Below are 25,938 nucleotides of genomic sequence, written 5' to 3' on the forward strand. Positions count from 1 at the left end.
GCCGTCTTCACTGCGTTTCTGTCAATTAGATTTAGTTTTTAAGAGCAAAAGATGTGGGAAAAACCCTCCAACAGAATGTGAATTCAACATTTTACTTTTTCATTTGACCAAGTGGGGGAAAAAATGGGTGTTATGTCCCTTTAAGGGTGGGCCTATGTGTGGACCTTTAACCTTTAACATGGATAAAAAACCATGGACCACATAAAGCAGCTATGGGTGGATTTCCCTCCTTTTGTTCTGCATGTGAATTAAGACATTGATGTAATCCCAATACGACACAAACTGAACCTCTGCCTCCCCCTGCTGGTTCAAAAAAGTCTTACACACTATCCCCCACAGTAATGAAAAATAAGAACCCGTTAAAGATTTTAATAAACTTTTCAATTGACAGGTCATATTGCAGCTGACATGATTGTGTTTTTTTTTTTTTTATATTATCAAAATCATTGGAAAATGCAGTGTCATAAATATATGGCAATCTTATATATAATTCTTTTTTTTTTTTTTCTTTACATCATTCAAAAAAAACAGTCCCTCAGGTTGTAAAAGTGTGTGTGAAAAGTCAACGGTGGTAATCAGGTAAAAGTTTTCCACACAGCATTTTCCTAAGAGGAAAGATATTAAATACAAACACTTCTTTATTTAAAACAAAACAAAAATAGAGAGTTCCGTGTCTATAAAGTTAAAGATTGTATGTTTTTTTTTTGATCTGGGTTTTGTTGCAAGTACGACATGTTTTTTGTTGTTTTGTGACATATTCCATTAAATAAATGGATATATTAAAAAAAAAAAAAAAAAAAGGCAACGTTGGCGAAAAGCAGAAGCATAACAGTATAATAAGTGCATTTAGAAAAAAATAAACTTTTTTTTTTTTACCTCTGAATATTTAAAAGATACGAACGTGTAAAGTCGGGGGGGACTGTGACTGCGCCTGGTGTGACGTGGGCGAGTAAAGCCGAGTTAATGAGTCAATCAGACAGTTCCAGTCGACGACCGAGTGAGAAGACTCGTCTCCCGTCGCTCCCCTTGCATATTAAATCAATCTCGTTAATTTTCATTCCGTTTCTCCGTCAGTGCCAGTCTTCGTCGTCGCCGTCGTCGTCTTCCCCCACGGACGACTCCTCGTGGCTGCTGACCTCCGACTGCTCCGTTACTCCGTTCCCGTTTCCGTTTCCTCCCTGATGACTCGCCGCCGCCGCCGCCGCCGTCGCCGCCGCTTGTGCCGCCGCTTGTGCCGCCGCCGCCGCTATCGCTGCCTTCCTGGCTCGAGCTTGAGCTGCCGCGTGCTCCTCTTCCTCCCGCAGACGCAGCGCCGCGGCCTTCTTCTCCTGCTCGGCGTGACTCTTCATGTGGGCGCTGCGGCTTTTCACCTTAGAAAACACCCTGGAGCAGAAAGAAACACGCATGTACATTACAATACGCTACGAAAAAAGGTTGCCGTGCAGTGGGTTTAGGTGAAACTGGTGAGGTCTGTTGGGGTCACGGGAGGTCAGAGCCTCTTCTAGTTTGGATCAGGTGTCCAAACGTATCAGTAATCAATCAGGAAACATGAGGAACGTGTGGATAAAACCTGATACTTTGACTCTTAACTGTGTCTGTGTGACCTGGGTCACTCTGTGTAAAAAAAGAGGTCGCTCCCTTATTACAAGAAGACTGTGATTAAGATTATATACACAGTGTTTAACACGTGTATTATAACCTTTTTAAATTTCTGTAATGGTGGCATGGCAACCAAAATTAAATTTTTAATGTGTTTTACCCCCCCAAAAATAGTAGAAAATAGTAAAAACACCTTATTATTTCTTGATTAAGATGTCAAATTACAGTTATTTACTTGCATTACTGAACAGACAAATTAGTTTTAGTGGATGAATGTTAGGATTTCTGACTTTTCTGAATTTGGGCATAAAAAGGTGAATTCAGAATTCAAATATTTATATTTTCTTGTGGTCTAATATATTTGTTTAACACTGTATAAGGTTATAAATTTGTTTATTATTATTTTGACATGGTAATTTACATATACTATCACCCCTTATTGTATCGACAAATGCCACTAAGTATTATTTTAAAGGTGCATTATGTAATAAATCTAAAGCAACTGGCCATAAAATCCTCCTAATATGTCACAGAGACTCAGGAATAATGTTCATATAACAAACTGAACTTACAAACAACAACAGTACAGCAAAAAAAAACATTTTTCAGACTGCAAATCATGTTTATGTTTTGAAATCATGTTTTGGCATGTGGCGCCACCTTCCGCTACCGTCTACCAATCATTGCAGTCAGTAGAGTCTCAGCTGCCGAGCAACCACGGGTTGCCAGTTACATCAGAAAATGACCTCTGTATTTTGAATTTAAATGTAGTAACCGTTTATGGCCACATTCTTACATATGGCACCTTTAACTAAGAAGTTAAAGTAATACTTTACAATTGAATGTATTATTTCATAACTGTAGGTTTTGTCACATCTTTAATCAACTCTATTTGCTTTAGTCTGTTAGAGTCTGATCTGTTTATTGTCATCATTCGTGCACATGATTATTTATTCAATACAGTCTCATGAAATCTGTTATTGTAAACTCTAAATTCAATCACAACAATGTCATTAACTGTAACTACCACTCCTGCACGCAAGCTCCACTCTTTCAACAACTTTCTTTAGCGATTGAATGAAATCCGAGCTCGAGTTGTGAATGAAAAGCAGTGAAGTGTGTCGGTGTGTGCGTGCGTGTGTGTGTGTGTGGACGTGGCCGTACCTGCCACACTTCTTGCACGGAAACACCGCGTCAGGATCCTGCGGAGGCTTCGGCGGCGCTCTGCTCTTCTTTGCCGCAGCCTCGGTCTGAGGCCTGTGAGCGACTGTGGAGGGAAGATGAGCCTCTCTCTTCACCATCTCTGGCTCTTTGAGCACCAGCACTGTTCCGGCCTGAGAAGAAGAAGAAGAAGAAGACGTTTAACCTTTTTTTATCTCCTGTTTAAATTCAACTTATCTCTGTTCCACAAAATTACATACACATGCATATATATACATAAACACATATATATACATACACATATACAAATATAAACATACATATATACAAATATATACATACATACACACATATATATACATACATACATATACATATATACATATACATACATACATATACATATATATATATACATACACATATATATACATACATATACATACACATATATATATATATATATATACACATATATACACACACATATACACACACATATATATATATATATATACATATATACACACACATATACACACACATATATAGATACATATACAGTACACGTATATAAATATATATGCATATACAAATATATACACACATACACACACACACACACACACACACACACACACACATACACACATATATAGTGAAGTACTTACATAGTCATGTGACTGTAGTGACTGAGCCACCCTGGCCTGCTGGCTGCTCTCGCTAATCTGGTCATAAGAAATGTGCATTTTGTTGTCCGTCTGCTGGGAACTCTGCAAACAAAGAGATTGTTATTATCATTTTAGCACTTTTCATTGGCTTAAAATCCATCATTCAACCGACGGCGACACGCAACAGAATGATTACAACGCGTTTTACCTTGACGTCCACCACGCTCTCCGTGTGTTTCTCCACGGGTGAATCCGGAGGCCCGAAGGTTAAAACCCCGCTGCGACCGATCTTCACCTGCTTCTTGTACGTATAGTAGAACTCGACACACTGCGCCACGGTCTTGGTCTGCACCTTTAAAACCCACGCACACACACATTTACTGTATGTTAGTATTCATTCACATCCACACATTGTTCATGAAAACAATGGCAGACGCTGTCCCTACAAAACAAAGACCACATTTCCCATAAATCCAGTCACTTCTTGTCTCAAAGAGGATGTGGTTTATTTATTCTAATTTTCTTCATGTTTTCTCTCGTGTGTGTGTGTGTGTGTGTGTGTGTTGAAAGAAAGAAGAGCTGCCTCTTCCTGTTTGTAATCACCAACAAGTTTCCAATACGTCTGCTGTCACATTCGATAAAATGCAGTCAAGGTCCAGTAACGAGAGGAAAATCTTTGTTTTGTTTAAAAAGGTTGCGTTTGTTTAACGTAATTATACCGATACTGATACACAGTGCACTTTTGATTTTTCGATTTTTTAATTTTTTGTTTATGTTACAGGGGTAAACCTTTACAAGCGTACCAGTTTCTGCACCATAAAGAAGTCCTTCCTGTAGGCAGAGATCCCTTTGTTGAAGTAGCGCTTCTCCTCTGCGGTCCATCTGTCGGAGCCTGAGATTTTCATTTGTCAGCGGGAACGAGAATGAGGAAACAAGAGAGCAAGACATAAAGGTGACCTGGTGATGGAGGTGATTTAAGTGGAAATGGTACAGATTATTTCCTGGAGAGTAAATACTCGCCTGAGTAGTGATATTCTGCCAGGTGATGGCCTTTGGGGAAGAGCGGGTCCTGGAGCATCAGACGTCCCAACGTTTCCTGAAACGTCAGCAATCGCGGTGAGTAAATGTACAATAAAGCATGATAATTAAAAGGCGCCATATGTAAGAATGTGGCCAAAAACGGTTACTACATTCAAATTCAAAAATACCGAGGTTCTTTTAGGTTTCGTTTTCTGACGCAACTGGCAACCCGTGGTTGCTCGGCAGCTGAGACTCTACTGACTGCAATGATTGGTAGATGGCAGTAGGTGGCGCCACATGCCAAAACACAATTTCAAAACATAAACATGATTTGCAATCTGCAAAATATTTTTTCAATGCAAATATTTTGTCTGTACTGTTGTTGTTGGTGAGTTCAGTTTGTTATATGAACATTATTCCTGAGTCTCTGTGACATATTAGGAGGATTTTATGGCCAGTTGCTTTAGATTTATTACATAATGCACCTTTAAAAGTGGATTTACATACATATATATATATATATATATATATATATATATATATGTAGAGCTACAGTACTTACAAGGAAATCACCTCCACATTCATGTAAACAGTGTAAAACCAGCTCCTGGTTGGTTCCTCCCCCTCTGAGCACACTGGAGCAAGACATGTTCATCAAATCGCCCACTGGGGAGTGAAGCAAAAGTGGTGATAAAAGCTCACTTTAAATACATCCAATAACAAGACAGTGGGGTGGAGCATAACGCGAGATACGCACTGCTTTCTTGGTGACCGTGTTTGAGGTGCGAGTCGTCCACAGGGGTCCAAACCAGGTCGGCCTTCTGCTGGTCAAACTGGGAGGAGGGCTGATCCTGCAAAACCGGGATTTCTGCCTGGTAATGCTGTCCGATGTTGATCCGCCTGAGAGATGCAAGAAAGAGCTAGAGTTATTTCTGGGAATTTTAAACGACGACTTGCTCCGTTTACGCAGTAAATTTGAGCTTTTTTTCCCCCTCTGGATGGCGGCAAAAGAGATAGAAAAGGGGTTAGGTATTGGTTAGCGTCCATGTCTTTGTCGTCTGTAAGAGGGTTTTTTAAAGGACGCTTCAGTCTCAGAACTTAAATAAAGTGATTTGACTTGTACTCACGGTTCGAGGCTAACTGGTGTAGCATCGCTGATTAAGGGCAGGACCGGCGGCGTGATATCTGAACTTGCTGAAACACAAAATTAAAAAAAAAAATTACATTTTCTGAGAAATACAAGTTTGGAGACTTAAAAATGTGATTATTTTTTGAAGGAAAAGCACTTTTTTTTCAATGAATATAACATTAAATGAATCAGAAATACACTCTATACATTGTTAATGTGGTAAACGACAATTCAAGCTGCAAACGTCTTTAATGGAATATGTACATAGCTGTATAGAGGCCCATTTCCAGCAACCATCTCTCCAGTGTTCTAATGTTACATTGTGTTTGCTAATCGCGTTAGAAGGCTATTGGATGATTAGAAAACCCTTGAAAACCCTTGTGCAATGATGTTAGCACAGTTGAAAACAGTTATTTTGACTCTTGAATGAATAAAAGTGTGACTTTTAATTGAAAACTTAAAAAAAATTGTATAGGTGACCCAAAACTTTTGAACAATAATGTACCTTTTTGGTAAAAATTAATAAAAAAGAAGCAGAACTTACTGGAGCGCAACAGGCTTCGCGTGGCAGACTTGGGCGTAGGTGGCGGAGGCAAAATCTGGCTGCCCACGGCCATGGTGGTCATCAAGGTGGAGAAATAAAGTCCCGAGCCTTCACGCACCGGAGAGAGGATGGGTGGAGGAGTGTAAGGGGGCAGCGTGAGGGGGTTGTCCGGCATGCGGACCGGCGAGCGCAGGTTGCTCTGGTAGGAAGTGATGCTGGAGTAGATGGACGGAGGGATGAAGGTGGATGGTTTGGGCGGAGGGATGATGAGGGGTTCCGGGCGAGGGCGGCGCTTAAATTTGGGTTTCCCGTCCTCGTCCAGCCCTGGATCGTTCTCTCCATCCTGGATTAAAGAGCATCGTTGTTAATGTTGTGTTAAAAACGCTGTTCTAGCTAGAGCTAACTAGCTAACATCACAGTAAACAAAGCAGGCATTTAAAGGTCCAGTGTGTAACATTAATATTTGCAGAAACAGAACATGTTATAGTGGCTTTATAAATACAAATTGCCTTTGATATGTACTTGGAAAAAAAAAAAGCTTTACAGAGGCTGCCATTTTGAGCTGTTCCGTTTAAACAGCAGCTCCAAATGACTTTCATTTCATTATGAAGCAGGAGCTTGCTTTACAGATGGTGGAAAGAGATTCAAGAGGCTGTTTACATCCTTTCTGACATGTGAAGGCCACCGTAGTTCTCTGATGAACTTGAGAAAGTGGTGGTCTCGCTTTTAGGTATCAAGAAAAAAACAAGGCGACTCTCCACTAACCTGACCAAAACTCTCGGACAACGAGTTTCGGAGCGATCGCCGGCGAGCCACGATGACCGACGGTTTGTGGTCGGCCTGCCCCGCAGGCCGCTCGCCCGGGCCGGGTCGTCCCGGCGCCCAGCCTCCCTGAGGATTGGTTTGACTTTTGTGCACGGGCACAGAGACGGGGATGACCAGCGGCACCATGGTCTGTCTGCCTGAACCGTCCTCCTGTTAAAGGGAACGAGACGGAAACACGTTACAGGACGACTTGGAAGGGTACAGAGTACACATTAGGGCGCAAAATCAACTTTTTGATGACTCACTCGTGTTTTTGTGGTCCTCCTCAGTCTAAGTACAGGAGATAAAACATGCAACATTGACTTCCGCGCTCATTGGGACGTCACAATGCGCTAAATTGCTGGAATTGTTGTCTCGCGGAGCTCCGCTTTGTAGCAGCACAGAGTTCTACACAAACTTCCAGCCTCAGAGGATTTATCTGTCCAGTGGATACATGTTATATATGACGGCAATGTGCCTGCTCGAGCCTGCAAATGATCACTTTTCCAAATGCTAACTGCTGTTAGCTCCCAGTAGCCTCTGTGGCTGATGTCATTTCCTGTCCATTAAGTTTAGTGTTTACTTTTTAATTTAAGGTGGACCTTTAAGGTGGACCTTTAAGGTGGACCTTTAAGGTGGACCTTTAAGGTGGACCTACAGAGATACTACTAAACAGAGTGTTCTGAACAGGGCTATTTTGGCAGGGTGATTGAACTGCTGTGGTGCTTCATCCTTATGGTATTTTGACCAAGAACCAGGGAACTAGGTTAACTTGGAGAAATAGGGTATAATATGACCCCAACTACTACATTACTTTTAGTTTTCGATGCATCTATTATTGATTATTTCCATAATCGATTAATCTGTCGATTATTTGTCAGAAAATAATCAACAGAAAAAAAAAAAAAACTTTGATCAGTGTTTGTCAAACCTGGACATGAGTTTTAATGATTTCTTTGTTATGTGGAGCAAAGAAACGAAGAAAAGATTCACATTTAAGAATCTAAAACAATCAGAAATCTTGTTTTAATCATAAAAAAACCCTTAAACTGATTCATCGATTATCAAAATAGTTTAGTAATCGATTAATAATCGATTCATTGATTCCGCTCTACTCTTAAAGCAATTCTTCCCCACTATACAACAATTTAAATTGAATTAAACTCATACAATCCAAAGAGCCTTAAAGCTACAGCAAGGATTACAATGTTTTGGTTTTATTCCAGCCACACTTCTGTCCAAAACATTTGTACATCTCTGGTATTTCTGGTCAGGCTGATAATATTTTTTATTATTTGCTGGAGTGTGTGTGATTTACACTTCAGGCACACGGTTACCACACACCAACCCTTGAGTTAAACAAATCTCATGTGCCGTTTTCCACCCACGGGACGCCTGGCTCTGTCTGTGGATCGTTGACAGTAATATTAAACCTGTTTGAGGTGTGTTGAGGAGTATAGCCGTGCAGGTTGACAGCTTGGCCCCTCCCTAGTTCTGCTGAGTGACTGGGGAAAAGCCTGAGGAATGTGGAGGTGTGCAGACATGCAGCTCCTCCGCTCGTACATCCAGCGTACAAATATCTGAGCCTAAAACCTACAACAAGACGACTAACACCCCCCCCCCCCCCCCCCCCCCCGAGGATAGAGCGATAAAAGGTCCCTAATGATGACTAAACACACACAAAAACACAACTTAACTTACTTTTTTTGTGTTTCACCTGAGCTGCCAAAATAGAAAATAGCTGGGTTCCTATGGGTGTGCCGCTGCGAATGTAATCGCCATAAACCCTGAATAACAAGGTTTTAAAGGGTGTCGCTTTTCTCACAGCATTACAATGTTTTCAAAAAAAAATTCGAAAAGCGCGAGTTTCAATAGTCAGCAGCTTTTCAGGTTGCGCCAGTATTTGGTGTGTGAAAAGTATGCAGTAACACAAATTTGACTGCGTACACGGCTGTGGGAATCGAGTAAACATGGCAGAGCACGAGGATTTTGTAAAGCACAGGGAAGTTCTGCATAGAAACAGGGTTTCTTCCTCTTTATGCAGCCACTTTCCAATTCAACCAGATTTTGCCCTCATGAGCACAGCAACATTAAGAGTGATTTGTTCACCTTGATGATTTTCTGCCGCTCCGATGCCGTCTGTGCAAGAGTCTCCAAGTTGATCTCCTTAGACGCCCTCCGTCTCCTGCGGCTGATCTGGATGACCCCACCTGTTGTCACTTGGCTTTCCTCTGCCCTCTGCGCGGCCGCTACTCCGTTCTGGGACTGCAGAGGCTCTTTGGGGCCTTGAGACGACCAGATGTTTATCGTAGGAGGACCCAACGGGGACTGTCCTTCTCTGGAGAGGCGACGTGAGCGCCGAGGGGCGGCCGCCTGCGAACCCGAGGTCTCCGCCGCGTCTGTGGCCGCCTTTTCGGGACTGTGTGCGGCAGACGCGTCACACGTCTGAGACTGCAGCTCCGCTGACTGGACATTCTCCTTTGTCAGCTCGGGTGGACAAGAATCAGGAGACTGATACGCCGCAAAGTTCTGGGTCTGCTGCTGCTGCTGCTGCTGTTTCGGCTGCACCTGCAGCTGCGTTGCATCTTGCTGTTGCGCGTTTTGCTGTTGCATTTGTTGCATTTGCTGCATTTGTTGCTGTCGCCCCTGCAGCTGCTGCTGCTGGTGATACTGTTGCATGTGCTGCAGCTGCTGCTGTTGCATTTGATGCTGTTGGATCTGTTGCTGCTGCAAATGCTGCTGCTGCTGCTGCAGCTGTATGTGATGCTGCTGCTGCTGCTGCAGTTGCTGTTGTTGTTGTTGCTGCTGCTGTTGCTGGTGGTGATGATGCATTTTTTGTTGTTGTTGCTGCTGCTGCTGCTGCTGCTGCTGCTGTTGTTGTTGTTGCTGCTGCAGCTGATGCAGCAGTTGTTGAGTTTTAGGTTGCTCGCTGTAGGCCAGATTCGGCATCGCCTTGTTCCCCGGAAACACCGAGTAATAGCCAGATGAGAACTGCTGCTTGCTGGGTCTGTACGTCGCCTGGAAGGGCTGCAGCATCGGCGCCTGCATAGCATGCGGCTGCACATGAGCCTGGCCCTGGAGCTCCACACTTTTGTGGCCATGCTGGTATGCTTGCAGCTGAGCTTGGTGCATTGCAGCCACGGCGTGCTGCTCCCACTCAAGCCCTCTTCCCTGACCTTGAGCCTGGCTGGTCTCTCTGTAGACTTCGGCAGGCCCCGGTAGTTGATTTTCTCCCCCCATTGGCAGAGCTACACCTTCGTGGGCTCCTTTATGGAACGCCATCTGGCCCCTGACGTTTACTCCACCCATGTAGGGGGGAAAGTTTTGCCCCCAGGCTGGCACGGGGCCTTCCTGAGACCAGCTGGAGTCCTGGGGCATCCACTTTACTGGAGCACCCTGTTGGTAGTGCGGTAAACTTTGGGGCCCTTTCTCTGGGTTGTAAACTCCAGAGCTGCTCGCAGAGTCACTGTGGCTTGACTCTAAAGTAGGAGGCGCCATACCATAATAAACCTCCCCTGAATGCTGCACAGTCTCCTTCATGGCTGCAGCCCGGTGCTTGCCGCTCTTGTCAGCATTAACTTGAGGAGGGAGACTCATAATAATATTGTACGATGTGGGGGGAAAAACTCCAGCGCTGACAAAGATGATTATTGTGTTGTGCTACAGCAGTCGTAGTGTGATCGCCGAGCAATTCTTTGTTTGTGTGCAGGAGGTATTTGGGAGGAAATATAAATCCCAAAGGAACGTGCAGGGTGGGGAATATGCAATCCTCCTTTCTCAAGTCAAATCTGAGGTGCGTTGTCCATTCTTCACATCCTCTTCTGGCTGCCAGACCTTGTGAGAGAAAGGAGGTGTTAGACACTCTTCTTCTTCTTTTTTATTATTATTATTTGTGGACAAGCATGCAAACTTTTCACCAAGAGGAAACTAAGGCCTAAAATGTCCAAGAAATAATAAGATACTTGTGCATAAACAGAGGAGAATTACGTTGTTTGTTTACATGCACAGGCTGAAGTTTTGAAACAGCCAGCAGCAATAAGGAGGCGCTTTACAGTGCAGCTGCCATTTGGCATAACAAGAAATACAGGAAACGAAGGGGCTCGTGCAATCACCCGAGCGATAGCCAGTGATGTTATGTTCAAAAAAAAAAACACACAAAAAGAAACAACAATCAGCAACAAGGAAGAACTGGCTACTGTGAGGCAACACAGCAGATTACAGAGTGGTATTACCTTATCACTGGTGCGCAGGACTTTCCATGGTCCGCTCCATGGAGTCACTTTGATCAAAGTCGACTGCATGCAGCCCCGTGAAGGGATAGTGCGCAGCAAAATGTCATAACTCTTGACAACTTTCCCTCGAGTTCCACGGCGCACAATATGGCGAACACAGGCGGCTTTACAATCAACAACAGGAAAAACAAAAATGACACTCCAAAGTCCGCGCACACTGCGTGCTGCGCTTTAACACCGCGGTTTCGGTGTTGCACGGTGTGTCCGCGAAGCTATGCACTTCCAGGAAAACATGTCCATAACTTTCTTTGCGCCGGAACCGACGGGTAAAACCGCACATGAGTCCGTTGGAGAGCGTGACAAGTACTGTGTGCGCCGCCGCGTCGGGCCCCCGCACGGGTGTTGGTTTTTTTTTCCGCCGATCTCCAAAACTTCGACCGCGGCTCCGCGTACAGTCGACTCGAGTCACTCTCGCAGCGTATAAAACGCAGGGGAAAACTGCGCTAACGCGGAGAAAGTTGTGCACCCCCAAACGCACCGCCTCACCCCAAAACAGCTCGACTCACATCCTGTTATCCAATCCGATTGTCTGACCACTCCCATCGCTGTATCCGTGTACGTTTGTTTTCGCTGTCGTGGCCGCCCCGGAGAGCGGAGTCTCAGCTCGCTCTCGCACGGAAACGGTGGTCTGCGGTGGACTGAAACAGCAGGGGCGGAGACGCGACTTTGAGGGCCCTGAGCAACAGTCGCTACTGAAATTAGACTATTTTTAATGTGCTGTACTTAATATTATTAATATCTGGCAAAAGTGGAAGCTACAGTAAGCCAGCGGCGATGCCGTCATTTTACGGGTAACGCAATTGCCATGCATTGTGGGAAATGTAGTTTATGGTCAACGCACGCCTTAAAGCAGCATAGACCTATTTTGACGCAGATTTTTAAGACCAATTAATCACTCGCGGGCCACATAAAATGACGTGGCGGGCCACATCTGGCCCCCGGGCCTTGAGTTTGACACATGTGCAGGCCCACAGGATGAATATGCTAAAATTTCACCCTATGATTACAATCTCATCATAATGTAAAATTCTATATTTTTCAGTTCCAGATTAATGCGACTAAATGTTTTATGCCACTGTGATCTGTAAGTTGTAATGTACAAGTGTACATGGTTAACTTAGGCATAATATTATTGAAATTGCATTTATTTTTTCCTCAAGAAATGTAAATAAAACAATGGGGGACGTGTGGAGTTATTATCCTGTTAGTATGCTGTTACTGGCCTGGCCCACCTGATATCAGATTGCACTCTATGTGGCCTTTGAATTAAAATGAGTTTGACACCCATGCTCCAGACTGTTAAAAACATAAGGAAGTTAAAAATGGATTGTTTTCTAAAGGAGTGACTTTCTAGTGCAGAAAACTGACAAAGTGCCCTATAAGATGCCCTTGAAACTTTGTTTACTGTGGGCGTCCTTCCAATCAAAGTGTGTCGAGTGTCCCAAAGGGTGTACTTAGGATGTCAAACTCATTTTCACTGAGGGCCACATCAGCATACTGGTTACCCTCAAAGGGCCAGATGTTACTGTCATACAGAATAAATGTAACTAAACGTAACCAAATATAGTGTAAAATAAAGGTAACTACTATGTAACATATTGCTAAATAACTTTCTGTATTTATTACTTATTCAATTTCACTCGTTGCATGATGCATATACAATGATACACTGCGATCTAATGGCGCCGCCATGCATTGTGGGAAATGTAGTTTATGGTCAACGTTTATGGTAATTTTAACGCAGATTTTTAAGACCAATTAATCACTCGCGGGCCACATAAAATGACGTGGCGGGCCACATCTGGCCCCCGAGCCTTGAGTTTATGCCTTAGAGGAAATTAGTGTTGTGTATAAATTGCCCATCTCTGTGATAGAAAGTGATCATGTGCTGTAAAGGATGTCCCTTTACACCTGTATAATTATAATGAAGACTATTTTATCATACACATGAACACATGTTGTGTTTGTGTTACTGTGTAAATCTTAAGTTTTTCCCTTGTAGGTGTACATTTACTATTTATCAGGTTAAATAAATAAAACAAAGTCACATTGACCTACAGTAAATGTCACCCCTTCCAAATAATGCATGCCACTGGTTCTCGGTTCTATAATACCTGGAACGATGCAGTGGAAATGTGCCTTTCTTGTCTTTGATTCACTCTTCTTGCTCTGCAGTGATGCCAGCAATGCAATGTTTTGGTGACAGAAGTTGCACACTGGAGCTTTAATCATTGTGTGGACTACAGGAGAATAAAGGTGATTTTTTGATGAAACAATCATTTCTGACCAATGACTGAACTTATTGGTGATAATACAGTATTTATTAACACTATGCAATGTCACGCCCTCGTGTCATGCAGAGTTTTTAGTGCAGTGATGCTGCTCCTTATGACGGAGGTTGGACTCTGCTGGTCTTTCCCTGTCGTGACGTCAGCGCCGCCGCTGCTGTTGTGAACCAGCGCACGGGGGCATCTTCTCGTCTCCGCATCCATTAGCAAGCTAGCTGCCTTTTAACACCAGCCATGGTCCCGTTACCTTCCCAGTAGCCACACCGCCGCTGGGTGTGAATGAGCTGTCACACCGGGAGCATGGGGCCGAACTGCGAGCGCTAACTGCGACCACTCTGGCGCAACGAACCGACGTAAGAGCGAACGAGGGAGCTTGGATATACAACGGTCATCGTTAGCAAACATGCTAGTTAGCTTGTTTACAGGACCACTGGAGCCGCCACCGCCGCTGCTGCTGTTGCTGCGGTCACTTTACGGGCTTAGCGTCTTAACAACTAATCCTCTCAAACGACCGGGTGTTCTCAATTTATTACCACATGGCTCTTTATTATGACACACACTTAAACACACAATAAATAACTAAAGAGTAGCTGCTGTTATTGACCATTAGGTAGCATAGGATAGCGTCATCCGTGACACTTAAAGACGCGAGGTGTGGCTAACCTTTCAATTATTCTCCACACGTTTCTGTACAGTCAGTTGGAGTTTTTTTTTAATCAAGTGGATGCTCAGTAGTGTGGTATGACTGAGTGAATTAAAACAAATGGTGTTTTTAAATCAGTTCTCTGGGTGTTTCAGTGAGGGGCTTGCGCCGCTGATGCCAGGTGCAGGCTGCGGCTGAGAGCACTCAGGATGAGTGGAGCTGCAGAGCACACAGACATCCTGTCAGTGGCAGACGTGGTCAGGGACAGATGGAAAGTGGTGAGTGGTCGTCGGTCACCAAATCACAGGGAGTTTAAAATATTAGGATCGCAGGTTTCTCTTTGACAACGAGTCATCTTCTTCATAACCAGGCGAGGAAGATCGGTGGAGGCGGGTTTGGGGAGATCTACGAGGTCCTGGATCAGCTGAGCCAGGCCACTGTTGCCTTGAAGGTGGAGTCAGCGCAGCAACCCAAACAGGTGCTGAAGATGGAGGTAGCTGTGCTCAAGAAGCTGCAGGGTGAGTGATGCTGTCATATGTGTTTTTGCTGAGTTGGCACAGATATGGACACACTTCACCAGTTTAGTTAGATTTAGCAGGATATCAGTAGACACAACTCTACATCAACATGGTCTTGGTAGTTTTGCTGATAATTGGGCTGATGTTTGCCATTTTACTAAATCATTTGTTTTGGCATTGGCTGATTGTCTTGACATTGGTCAATTTTGTTCTCAGTAACTTGACAAATGCTGCTAAAGTAAAACATTCCATCTAAAAGTTTATGTGACAATAGAATTGCACTGCAATGTAGATACAAAATGCAGATTTGCAACACAGACCAAGAAGTGTTGTTCAATAATATCTGTGTATTATCATTTCGTAAATGTGTACGTTAATTGCAGTTATCCGCCACTGATATTTAATCAGGTTAATTGACATATAGCAACCATTAGCTGCCCCAATTACCCATATTGGTTAGACCCCTAGTGTGAAAGGGGGTCTGTTTGGGAATTCCTCTCTAAAATGAATTTTTAAATTCATTTTTGTGTTTATTTGCTAAAAGTAAGAAGAAATGTAAGTAGTTTTTTTCCTATTAAAGTACTGCAGAAACCCTGCATTAAACACCTGTATTATCTGCTATGCAGTAGCTTCCATGGTCTTTTTCCCTATGGGTACTTTATGTAATTTCAGAGATAATGTTTATGGAGCAAATTGTATATCAACACTGAAATTTATACCAGCTGAGATTTTTATATTTAGCATAATTACAACTGAGCTATGACATTTTGCACACAGGTATTTTATCTTTAATGCACTGAAATGTACAAACGGTGTATTGGGGAGTGAGGCTTTATCTCCCGTGTGATCCATAAACCTTATTTCATGGACAGGCAAAGACCACGTGTGTCGCTTCGTGGGCTGCGGCAGGAACGATCGCTTCAACTACGTGGTCATGGAACTCCAGGTAGGAAAACCTTTTATATCCAGAGAATGCTGGGTTAGGTCTTTAATTGTTCTGCATCACGGATACGACACTTAACAATGGTTTCCTGTCTTAAGGGGAGGAATCTGGCAGATCTGCGCAGAACCATGACCCGCGGCACCTTCACTGTCTCTACAACTCTGAGACTTGGCAAGCAGATATTAGAAGCAATTGAGAGCATCCATTCTGTTGGCTTCCTGCACCGTGACATTAAACCAGTGAGTTGACCTCAAACCCTTTATGCTTGATACGTTGATAACTTTCTTTTATAGCATGGTGCATCGTGTGACTCTCAGTTAACCGTTTAATCTCGACATGTTTGTGTTTATGTCTGTGCAGTCTAATTTTGCAATGGGAAGACTAGCCAGCACCTGCAGATGCTGTTATATGCTTGATTTTGGTTTGGCCCGTCAATTTACCAACTCTAACCAGGAAGTCCGTCCAGTAAGTACTCTGTGCCAGCGTCTTGAAAGCATTGCTTTGTCTTTGTTAATTATAGCCTGTGTAAATTACTTCATGTCTGAAAAGGCAGTTTCAAAAAAAATTGTCCTCTGTTGACTGGAAGGCAGTGTGTTTGTATTACTTATTATTGTGTATTTTACTCACTCTTTCTTTCAGCCTCGTCCTGTGGCAGGATTCAGGGGAACTGTGCGATACGCTTCGATCAATGCTCACAAGAATAAGGTGACCAGAGATGCATAATAACAGCAGTCTAGTATGTTCAAATCACTTCAAATTTACTTGCTTCCTCGCCTTACTTCCTGTGTCTGAATCTGCAGGAAATGGGTCGTCACGATGACCTCTGGTCGCTCTTCTACATGCTGGTCGAGTTTACGGTTGGGCAACTTCCCTGGAGGAAAATTAAAGACAAAGTGTGTGTCTTTATGATTAACTGCAGTTTTTTTAGTTCTGTGTGTGTGTGTGTGTGTCAACTGAAAGTCTTACTATTCCGCTTCTCCCCCAGGAACAAGTAGGAAATCTTAAAGACACATATGACCATCGGCTCATGCTGAAGCATCTTCCTTCTGAGTTCGGTGCTTTCCTGGATCACATATTGACCTTGGACTACTTCACTAAACCTGATTATCAGGTTGGTTATCTTTTGTTTATTGTTCAGTGTAGTTATCCTTGCCTTTATTGATTCCCACCCCCCCCCTCTCCTGCTGTCAAAAGCTAATGTATGTGTTCTTTTTGTCTGCGACAGCTCTTGATGTCAATGTTTGAGAACGCTATGAAGAGCCACAACGTGCTGGAGAATGACCCTTATGACTGGGAGAAATGTGATTCCGAAGACGTGCTGACAATCACTGCCACAGCCACCACTGCTCAGCAGCTCACCCGCCTCACGCCAGCGTACTTGGGGTGCTTACATTTATCCATTTACATTTACAACTGCTTTTATGCTTATTGTTGCAATTTAATCAAAATTGCAAAATCAACTTTTTAATAATTTTAATACTTATATTTGGGACTCTGGAGGCTCTATGAGTAGGCGAAGTATGAAAAAGATGACTCTGTCTGGCTGCACAGTGCAGCACAGAGTTCTCCACAAACTTCCAGCCTCAGAGGATTTACAGAGGATGTGCCGGCTAGAGTCGACGAATGATGGCTTTTCCAAATGCTAACTGCTGTTAGCTGCTGGAGCCTCGGTGACGCTGACGTAGTTTCCTGTGTCTCATTTGCATTTAAAGAGACAGGCACTCAAAACTTTTGGCAGGGTGATTGAACTGCTGTGGTGCTTCATCCTTAAGGTATTTTGACCAAAGCAGGTCACAGACATGTTCATTAGGACACCAGGGAACTAGGTTAACTTGGAGAAATAGGGTATAATTTGTCTACTTTAACTTGTGCTATGTAAACTATCATTACATGCTGTTAAGACATGTGTTCAGACATGATTCGGAGTGCGTATAGTCAGATATCACAGAGGAAATCACTGCTCTAAATTGTGATCTAGAAGTGGCGTCATGACCTTCTTTCTCCTCCACAGCATGGCCAACGCTTCCGTGCTGCCGGGCGAGCTGCAGCGGGAGAACACTGAGGATGTCCTACAAGGGGAGCGCCTCAGTGACGCTGACAACTGCCCCCCCATCCCCACGCCGACCACCCCGGGTGGAGATGTATGGGAGGAGATGGACCGCAACCGCAACCATAAACAAGCTCAGCAGATAGCCAGGAAGGTCAGGGCAACTGTAAATGTTCCTACCTATTGCTGTATTATTTTTTTTTTATATAAATGACACCCCATGGTATAAGTAAATTAAAACATAAATCAAAATTTTGTCTACATCATTACCTTTTGACCTTGGATAGAATCTTAAAGTGCTTGTGTACTCTCACCCACAGTCTTCCTGAAACTTCAGCACATTTAAAGGAATCAATGTTTGGGGATACAAGTACAATATATAGCTATTTTTGTGCCTTTTCTTCAGGTTGTGAGTGAGGACGAACACAGTCAGAACCAGGGGAACCAGAGTCCCAACACAGGCTCCATGCAGAGCTCTCCTCGACGGGTCAGATCGGAAACCATGTTCCTGGATCGGGCTGCGCCGCTGCTCCGGAGGATACGACACAGTCAGAGCTTAGCGTTTGAAAAGAGGCTCGCACCCGAACCCAAGCCCACCATCGAGCGCTTCCTTGAAGCTTAGTTAGTACAACAAATTTACGAGAAATAAAATTTAATTTAAAAACAAGAAAAGCAGACAGAATTGTACTGTGTTTTTGTAATGTTTTAACGATTTCTTGTTACAGTCTGGGCAAACAGCGTCCAGTCCTTTCTCAAGTCGGAGAGAAATCCATCACCGAGAGGGTAAAGGGACAGCCGACGCCGTCTTGCAACGAGGACCACACTGGCACGGCAACGCCTGATCCTGAAGAGGGTGCAGTGAACAGTGGATATGTGGCTGTAAACCTCAGTCCTGTGCCCCAAGAGGGAGACTCTCAGGAGTGGGTGATGCTGGAGCTGGAGCAAGGCAGCGGTTCTGGGGGAAGCAAACCTACAGCAGAAGCCGTGCAAGAGGACAAGCTGACCATCCACATACCTGCAGAGACTGACAACCACTCCTCTGAGCCGCCACAGGGGGGCCATGCCTCTGCAGTACCAAGCAGCCCTGTGCTGTCTCAGATGGCTATGCCTGGCACGTGGTTACTGGGCCACAGGAGGCTGCCAGGCATGCTGGGACAAATGCCCTCTATCATCATGGGAAGACCCCACATAGACCAGGTAGGAGTGACTAAGTGTGTTATTGTATAAGTAACTGAGAACAAAGGAAAGTACATATTTAGTTGTATACTATGATAAATCTGAAGGTGAAATTGCTGTGTTTTACATCAGCCAACTGATTTCATGTTCGGATTTTTCATCAGATTTTTAAACAGTGTTTATTCAGACAAATAATAAGGTTTAACAAATAAACCTTGTAAACATGTACAGAAAATGTAATAGACATGCATAGACATGAATATGAGGGGGAATAGTCATATTGTGTATTTAATGAGGTGTTGGGAGATGGTTTTCTGCTTACCTTGGGAGGCGAAGGACACAGAAAGACCTCTTTTCTGGACCTCTTTGTCCAGAAAAAATGTCTTCTCAATGGATATCCCTTCACTGTAAACCCTAGGGATAGTGATGTGTGCAAATTACAGTAGCATGGCACACCACCAACAATCGTGCCATGTTCAAACTTACTTCCATCACTTTTCTTTCCCAGTTTGATTCTTGGTTTGAACTCCAGCCGGTATTTGTGTGAACAAGTAGTTGAACAGGTTTACATGAAGAATTGGCAGATGAGTGTGTTTTCATAGGTAATATTTGTTTTCTGACATCTTTTGAGGAACAATGTCACATGTTTGACCTTAATGTGTTGGTTCTATTTTTAGATGTGCTCTTTTGTGAGTTTTAAAAAGTAAATGCTCATAATTTCCTTTTATCATCATGTTTTATATGCGATTCCCAGAGCTGTGGACCACAGTCGCCTGTACAAGAGCGGAGTGATGCGATTCCAATGGAGGCTCCGTGTAGTAAATCTGACCGACTCTCGGAAGAAATCATAAAGGACGCCGGGAGGTTGGAGCCAAGTCCGGCCAAAGGCCCCACAGCTCACATGACCAACGACAGAGACCCAGAGAGTGATTCTGGTCTGCCCGATCGCTCCTCGGAGCCCAATCAGCAACCCCAAGCCGACACTGTGGGAGGCGCTGTGGAGAGCACTGTCACGGTTTCCTCCTCTCCACCTCCTCCAGCTGTGCTGAGGAGGAGAGACTCTGCCTCGTCTCCTAAACTGAGCCGAATCCCGGTACGAGACGCCGCCGCACCCCCGGACCTCATCATGGAGAGGCGTCACCGCTGGAGCAGCCCCGTCCCCGGCTCCCCCACCCACTCGCCTTCTCCGTCTCTGTCCTGCGACAACTTGCCCTGCACTCTGCCTAGGGACAAACTGTCCTCCGAGCGAGGCTCCAGGTCTGACTGTGTGGGAGAAGACCCCCTCTCCTTGTCCTCGTCGTCAGGTAGCAGAAGTAAGATCCCACGTCCTGTGAGCGCGACGTTTATACCCGAGCAGCTCACGAGCAGGTTTCTGCCTCGGCCGCCGCCTGGAAAACCACCCATCCGTCCATGTGTGGACAGCAGGTATGAGCTCTGCACACTCATGGTGTTTATTAAACTGTTCTTTTTCCAAGATTTAAGATTTGTAGAACGAGGAGGATGAGACATTTTATTATTTTTCTTTGTATCCTCCCTCCTCCAGACGGCGGCGGTTACGAGTGCGTGCCAGCAGCACCAGTGACGCAGACTTCCTGGCCAGTCTGACCCAGCTGATGCAAGACCGCAGCGGGATGCTTTTCAGCCCCCCTCCCCGCCCCCGCAGCTCCTCCTCCTCCCTGCAGCGCTCGCTAAGCTCCTCCCCCTCCCGCCAGGAACTGCGCGAAGGCGTCACGCTACCGGGACGCAGCCGCTCTCCCTCGAGCTTGTCCGGGTCCCCTCCTCCTCGCTACGCTCACCCGCAAGACGGCCCTGGTCAGGGTCCCGGTCAGTGTCAGTGGAGCCACAGCTCCAGAGGGAGACGCCTGATCCATGAAGGTAAAGGTTCTGGTACTCGATGACTGACTCAGAAAAAGACTGAAGCGAGAGGCTGCGTCACATCCCAGCCGAGCTGATTAGCATGTGTAAATACAGTATTTACTTGAGGGAATGTACTGTACGTAATGTAAAATGTATGATAAATTGTATTTATTTATTTATTCATCTATTGGACATGGCTCTCACAATATATGACAACGTTGCTTGATGTTGAAACATAAAAAAAAGGTGAAGAAAACCTGCGGCGGGGGGGAAAAAACAGGAGATTGCCAACTCTTACCTCTCATCTCATTCTTTCCTGAAAGACTCTACGTACTGTATATGAGACCAAAAACATGTCTAATACTTGAGGGATGTAAAAAAGAAAATGTTGCTAATTGTAGATAATGTACTATTAAGATTATGACGTACACTAACAGAAACCATGCACTCACTGTAAGAACACTAATAGTAAATAAGACCACAAACAGAATACCACGATAAGGTCATAAGTCCCATATTGACCTTTAAAACTGCTCATTTCTACTATATAACCAATCAATTCATCATTTTGGCAAATCACAGTGTTGTAGTGCGCGTTTACTTTGCTAGAATATATTTGCCACGCGAACGACATCAGCATCTTAGAATGTAAATGTACAGTAAGCGCACTCATACTTCAGTATTGTATCGTAAGTGCATGAGTATCATTGCAAATGTTTTTATGTTTGTTTGTTTTGTTTTTTTTACCTATCGGTTAAAGCATCTGCGTTTTTATTAAACTGCTTCTGATCAAAAATACACCACGTTATATGCTGTAGACGCAACAACAAAGTGCATTTTTATTTCCCGGGAAAAGGACGAGAGACAAAAGCAGATTAAAGAGGGGAACCTTTTCATCATGACTCGCTGTTGTTGCATTTTATTTAAAAGAAATGTACATTTGAATAACAATGTAAGGCTTAGTTCACCTGAAGCTTTCTCTTAGCTCTGCAGGTCGGTTTCGGTTTTTGTTTACCGTGTCTGAGATTTCTGCCGCAACACAAACACACAACTGAGTGGAATTTGGTTTGTGGCATTCACAGCAACAGAAAGTGACATTCGCAGTTTCCTGGTTACTCTGAATCGACAGCCCGCATGCATCTCTGTGTTCCCGCTAGATAAAATAAACTATCAACGGAAAGTAGCGCCAACTGTGGCTGCACTGTTGGATCAGATAAATCAGAAAAGACGGCCCACAACAAAAACACTGACAAAGCAGCTACAGGGAGACGACCAGTGAGCTGGTGACTGAATCCAGAGAGGGGAGCGAGGAGATCCAAGTTATCATTTCCAATAAAACTAGAGTGTTTGTGAATCCAAACTGGGATAAGCCCCAAGCCCCTTTCTACCAGAATATTCAGATTTATCAGTGTTTATTAAACACATAGTATGGAAAGATACAGATACGGTATTTTTTTCTGATCACTTTAAAGACTCGGATTTACAGATAAGTCAAATTCAGAGGGTCCGAGAGGCAAGATAAAATGTTTATTTTACAATTCATAGTCCATAACATACAGAGGTATAAGTAATTTGACATAAAAAAGCAATTTTTTCTTTAATTAGCTAATACAGTAGTTCATAAAAAGCAAAGAACTTAATGCAGTATATGTACTATTAAATTGTGAATGGACCATACAAATGGTTGGGACCTGAGGTGAGGAGCCAAAAACATGTCAGCGTTGGTGTAAGTTGCAGCAAAATGTGAGCGATGACCTGCAGGACTGGCGTCATTCGAGGCTTAAAAAAGAGCGGACTGTCTGGGGTCGTCCGGTAACACGCTGATGGAATCCTCTGCCTTTCCACACAGCATACAGAGCATCGTGTACTCCTGTATAATACAATGCACACAGAGATTCAAAGATTGATTATCCCTGAGGTTGTTGTGTTCCTCACATTAGAATCAGACAGCATTGCTCACCTGATATTCATCGACGACAGAGAAAGTATATTCATGTCTGGCGATGACGTGGTCACAGTTTTTACAAACATCTGGAAGGAAAAATTACAATTATTATTATTATTGTTAACTCTTTATCTTGTGTGCTAACTAATGCCTTTTATAATTTCTTTCCCAGGTGGAACATGTCATGTCTCCCCCTGTTGGAAAGTGGGGTTACTTACAATTAATTCCACTCCTATGGAAACTTGTGTTATTGCCAGAACACACATTAAAGAAGGGCGCCATATGGCAATAAAATGTTATACTGGAGTGCTTTCATGTTTTCCTTTTGAATTAATACTCAACTACATTTCATCTGCTTTTTAACAAACAACCTTTATTTCCCTCATCGAGCACCTGTGGGATAAACTGGACTTCCAACACCAGTGCCTGTGTGGATGCTGTTATAGCTGCAAAAGGTGGAAACAACTCTATATTAAAGAACTGCATATGTATTTGAATACGTCATTTTCGTTGACTTCAAATGTTTTTGTTTAGAAAGCTGCCGCTGTGTAACTCCCGAGCTGAGAAGAGAGACTCACGGTCATACGTGATGATCTCCTCTCCGTCCTCGTCAGCTGTGGTTTTGTTGCTGATCAGTACGAAGTCCCTCTGATGGCAGCTGGCACAGCTCAGGTAGTTCATCAGGTAGGAACCGTTCTCCAGACAGGTGTTCCCCTGAGAAAGAGGCAGACATAACACAAACACCCATCAGTATAACACAGTTAAACAACACTATTACATAGTATGGAGTAGGATGTGCTGCATAACTACAGCATTATTTAGCTTTTTTTCCCCCAAATTCAGTTTTGAATTATAGAGCGTGGTATCTTTGACCTGTGATGACCATTATCTTTAAAGGCCACTGTTGATCTTTGTACCTTTGATGATTATCATAGCTATAGGTATATTGTTAGACTTATGGTAGAAAAGGCTGGAGTGATCATGTATCTGCTGGCGTAACTTTCCTTTTTCAGTGCCAGATACTAGTGAGTGTCTCTTACGTCGTTGGAACCAAGTTACTTCATCTTTGCCGACGAGAGGAGAAAGCGTAAAACATGGCAGCATTGACGAGCAACCTGTCTGCATTTGACGCAAAGAAACAGACCTGGGAAGGATACTGCGAAATCCTCGATCAGTTTTTTGAAGCAAATGGGATTGATGACAAGAATAAGCGGAGAGCTGTCCTCATAAGTGTGGTGGGACCAGCCACACATGAGCTCATGAGAGACCTAGTGAGTCCTGAAAAGCCCAGCTCGAAAACGTACACTCAGTTGGTAACGCTAATGAAAGAGCACTTCGACCCTAAGCTGAGCGAGACTGTTCAGACTTATAAATTTAACTCGCGCTTCCGGCACCCATCGGAATCCGTTGCTGCTTTCGTGGCCGACTTGAGAAGAATGGCTCACGGTTGTAACTTCGGGACCTCGCTGGAACGGATGCTGAGGGACCGTCTCGTGTGCGGTGTGAACGATGAAAGGATTCAGAGACGTTTACTGTCCGAATCGGACCTGACGTTTGACAGAGCTTTTAGAATAGCAGTGGCCACAGAGGCTGTTGTAAAAATGCACAGGAATTAAGCGGTTTCAATACAGCTCAAATAAGGCAGTGGACAGCTAAAGATCAGACGCTGTCACAAATGCTGCGTAAGGTGTTGGAATGGATGGCCGAAAGAGGTGGATGCCGCATTCAGACCCTACAGGAGGAATGTGGTGTCGTGGACCTGTGATGACCTTTGATATTATCTTTAAAGGCCACCTTTGACCTTTGCATCATTGATGATTATCATAGCATAGACAAATGCTAGAATAGTCTAGAGTGATCATGTAACTGCTGGCGTAACTTTCCTGAATAAACAGTGCCAGATGCTGGAGAGTGTCTCTTACTTCATGGAACCAAGTTACTACAGGAGGTAGACTGGTATTTTTGAATAGCGGTTGTATGAATTCGGTTCATATTATTTATTTGTATTTAAAATCACATAAGACAGACTGAAAGAGGCATTACATAAGTGCCACTGTTAAATAAATGTTTAATCTAAGCATATTTTCTGTTTCATATTATTACATTTATATTTGTATTCATTTATCAGCCCCTGGCCATCTGCTATAGAAAACCCTGTATTATTCAACCTCTAATTATTATGTCATCATGGAAATAGGTTAAATGAACACCATAACTGACTGATTTTGTCACATTATTGGTGTCTATGAATATAATGGAGTCATTGCCTTTTTTTTTCTCTCGTCACCACAACCACACCCTTCCTGCTACTACAGTGATGAGAGTAAGACCAGTGCTTTGTGAAGTTACATCTTTAAAGCATAAATGCAAATGTATACAACTCTAACCGGAAACCATGCACACTTGCAGAGCTAACATGTGAACATTTTAAAGATATTTCAAATTTACAGAAGAGAGAGGGAAGCAGAGTAAGCATACACCAAAATAGACTACATGTCACTATAAACTTGACACTAGATGCAACTCGCGTTTTCGTCTAAAATGACATAAAAGTAACTAAAAGGTTTTTAGCCTAAGCATTAGAGGAAGTTAATGAACTAGCATCAAGGAAATTGAACGTTAGCAGCTACATATTTTTACGAGTAAGGTTATTGTTCATAACTAACTGTATGTTCCTCAGTGAACAGAACTCACCCGGTCCGGGTACTCTTTATGTACACAGCCATTACACATTTTTGACTTTAAAACTTGTGTCTAAATCAGTTAACGATAAAAACAAAAACGCGAGCAACGAGCAACGAGCTATGTTTTTTAAGCTTAAAAAACTCCACTTCCGCATTTTTCAGACGGTCCCCGCAGCGTATCAGATCGACAAAACATAGTCGCGACACAGAGCGGCGTTGCCCGCGGTGGTGCTATGACTTACAGATCTGCGAAAACCCGCTCTGCCGTCAAACGCTTTGACACGGACGTACTTTTGACGTAACGCGTGCTAGCAAACATGGCGTTTCTATGAGTAGCAGTGTGGCGTCCTGTCGCCGTGTGAAATCTGCATGGTATTTCTGAATTGTTCACCGGTCACACCGAGGAGTGCAAACCGTTTCATTTAAACGCGTTTAAAGTTGCTCTAACGGCTTATTTTTTTTACGTTTTAACTATAATGTCAACTTGCAACTGTTGAGCTAACTTGTTAGCGAGCACAGGCTAGTTGTCACCACGTTGTATGTGTCTTGTTTTCAAGTTTAGAGTCGTTTTCTGCAGCCTTTTATTGCTTGTAACGTAAATGCCACGCACGATATCC

At 43.6% G+C, this 25,938-nt stretch overlaps 3 protein-coding genes across 4 annotated transcripts; 1 reads left to right on the forward strand and 2 right to left on the reverse strand.

Annotated features, from left to right (window-relative positions):
- Window positions 1-371: 371 nt before the first annotated feature.
- On the reverse strand, window positions 372-11,619 carry mideasa (mitotic deacetylase associated SANT domain protein a). The gene is made up of 13 exons (XM_083898239.1): window positions 11,161-11,619; window positions 9,038-10,762; window positions 6,890-7,099; window positions 6,125-6,467; window positions 5,579-5,645; window positions 5,209-5,351; window positions 5,014-5,117; window positions 4,452-4,527; window positions 4,235-4,323; window positions 3,640-3,783; window positions 3,432-3,533; window positions 2,764-2,933; window positions 372-1,383 (listed from the first exon to the last, which is right to left on the reverse strand). The coding sequence occupies exons 2-13, from the start codon at window positions 10,523-10,525 to the stop codon at window positions 1,071-1,073; spliced, it is 3,249 nt and encodes a 1,082-aa protein (XP_083754365.1). The 5' UTR covers window positions 10,526-10,762; window positions 11,161-11,619; the 3' UTR covers window positions 372-1,070.
- Window positions 11,620-13,716: 2,097 nt separating this feature from the next.
- Window positions 13,717-21,451, forward strand: ttbk2b (tau tubulin kinase 2b). 2 transcript variants are annotated; one of them, XM_083899200.1, is made up of 15 exons: window positions 13,717-13,861; window positions 14,307-14,429; window positions 14,522-14,669; window positions 15,542-15,615; window positions 15,711-15,851; window positions 15,973-16,077; window positions 16,252-16,317; window positions 16,413-16,505; window positions 16,598-16,723; window positions 16,838-16,995; window positions 17,624-17,813; window positions 18,066-18,280; window positions 18,385-18,856; window positions 19,590-20,260; window positions 20,379-21,451. In XM_083899200.1, the coding sequence occupies exons 2-15, from the start codon at window positions 14,361-14,363 to the stop codon at window positions 20,731-20,733; spliced, it is 2,883 nt and encodes a 960-aa protein (XP_083755326.1). In that variant the 5' UTR covers window positions 13,717-13,861; window positions 14,307-14,360; the 3' UTR covers window positions 20,734-21,451. The 2 variants fall into 2 exon arrangements, with proteins under 2 accessions (XP_083755326.1, XP_083755327.1); XM_083899201.1 differs by lacking the exon at window positions 15,973-16,077.
- Window positions 21,452-22,204: 753 nt separating this feature from the next.
- On the reverse strand, window positions 22,205-25,452 carry churc1 (churchill domain containing 1). The gene is made up of 4 exons (XM_083898798.1): window positions 25,332-25,452; window positions 23,216-23,351; window positions 22,653-22,723; window positions 22,205-22,562 (listed from the first exon to the last, which is right to left on the reverse strand). The coding sequence occupies exons 1-4, from the start codon at window positions 25,368-25,370 to the stop codon at window positions 22,473-22,475; spliced, it is 336 nt and encodes a 111-aa protein (XP_083754924.1). The 5' UTR covers window positions 25,371-25,452; the 3' UTR covers window positions 22,205-22,472.
- Between the last annotated feature and the right edge of the window lie 486 nt (window positions 25,453-25,938).

The sequence above is a fragment of the Microchirus variegatus genome (assembly GCF_963457635.1).
Source record: "Microchirus variegatus genome assembly, chromosome: 12".
Lineage (NCBI taxonomy): Eukaryota > Metazoa > Chordata > Actinopteri > Pleuronectiformes > Soleidae > Microchirus > Microchirus variegatus.

Excerpts from the sequence above, each read along its gene's own strand:
- mideasa (XM_083898239.1), bottom strand. The coding sequence starts at position 10,525 with ATGAGTCTCCCTCCTCAAGTTAATGCTGACAAGAGCGGCAAGCACCGG. Across the intron at positions 5,352-5,578 it reads ACACCAGTTAGCCTCGAACC|GCGGATCAACATCGGACAGC; the intron begins GTGAGTACAAGT and ends TGCATCTCTCAG. Across the intron at positions 4,324-4,451 it reads GGCAGAATATCACTACTCAG|GCTCCGACAGATGGACCGCA; the intron begins GCGAGTATTTAC and ends TGAAAATCTCAG.
- ttbk2b (XM_083899200.1), top strand. The coding sequence starts at position 14,361 with ATGAGTGGAGCTGCAGAGCACACAGACATCCTGTCAGTGGCAGACGTG. Across the intron at positions 16,318-16,412 it reads TCAATGCTCACAAGAATAAG|GAAATGGGTCGTCACGATGA; the intron begins GTGACCAGAGAT and ends CTGAATCTGCAG. Across the intron at positions 16,996-17,623 it reads CTCACGCCAGCGTACTTGGG|CATGGCCAACGCTTCCGTGC; the intron begins GTGCTTACATTT and ends TCTCCTCCACAG.
- churc1 (XM_083898798.1), bottom strand. The coding sequence starts at position 25,370 with ATGTGTAATGGCTGTGTACATAAAGAGTACCCGGACCGG. Across the intron at positions 22,724-23,215 it reads GGAGATCATCACGTATGACC|ATGTTTGTAAAAACTGTGAC; the intron begins GTGAGTCTCTCT and ends TTTTCCTTCCAG. Across the intron at positions 22,563-22,652 it reads CTGTCGTCGATGAATATCAG|GAGTACACGATGCTCTGTAT; the intron begins GTGAGCAATGCT and ends TGTATTATACAG.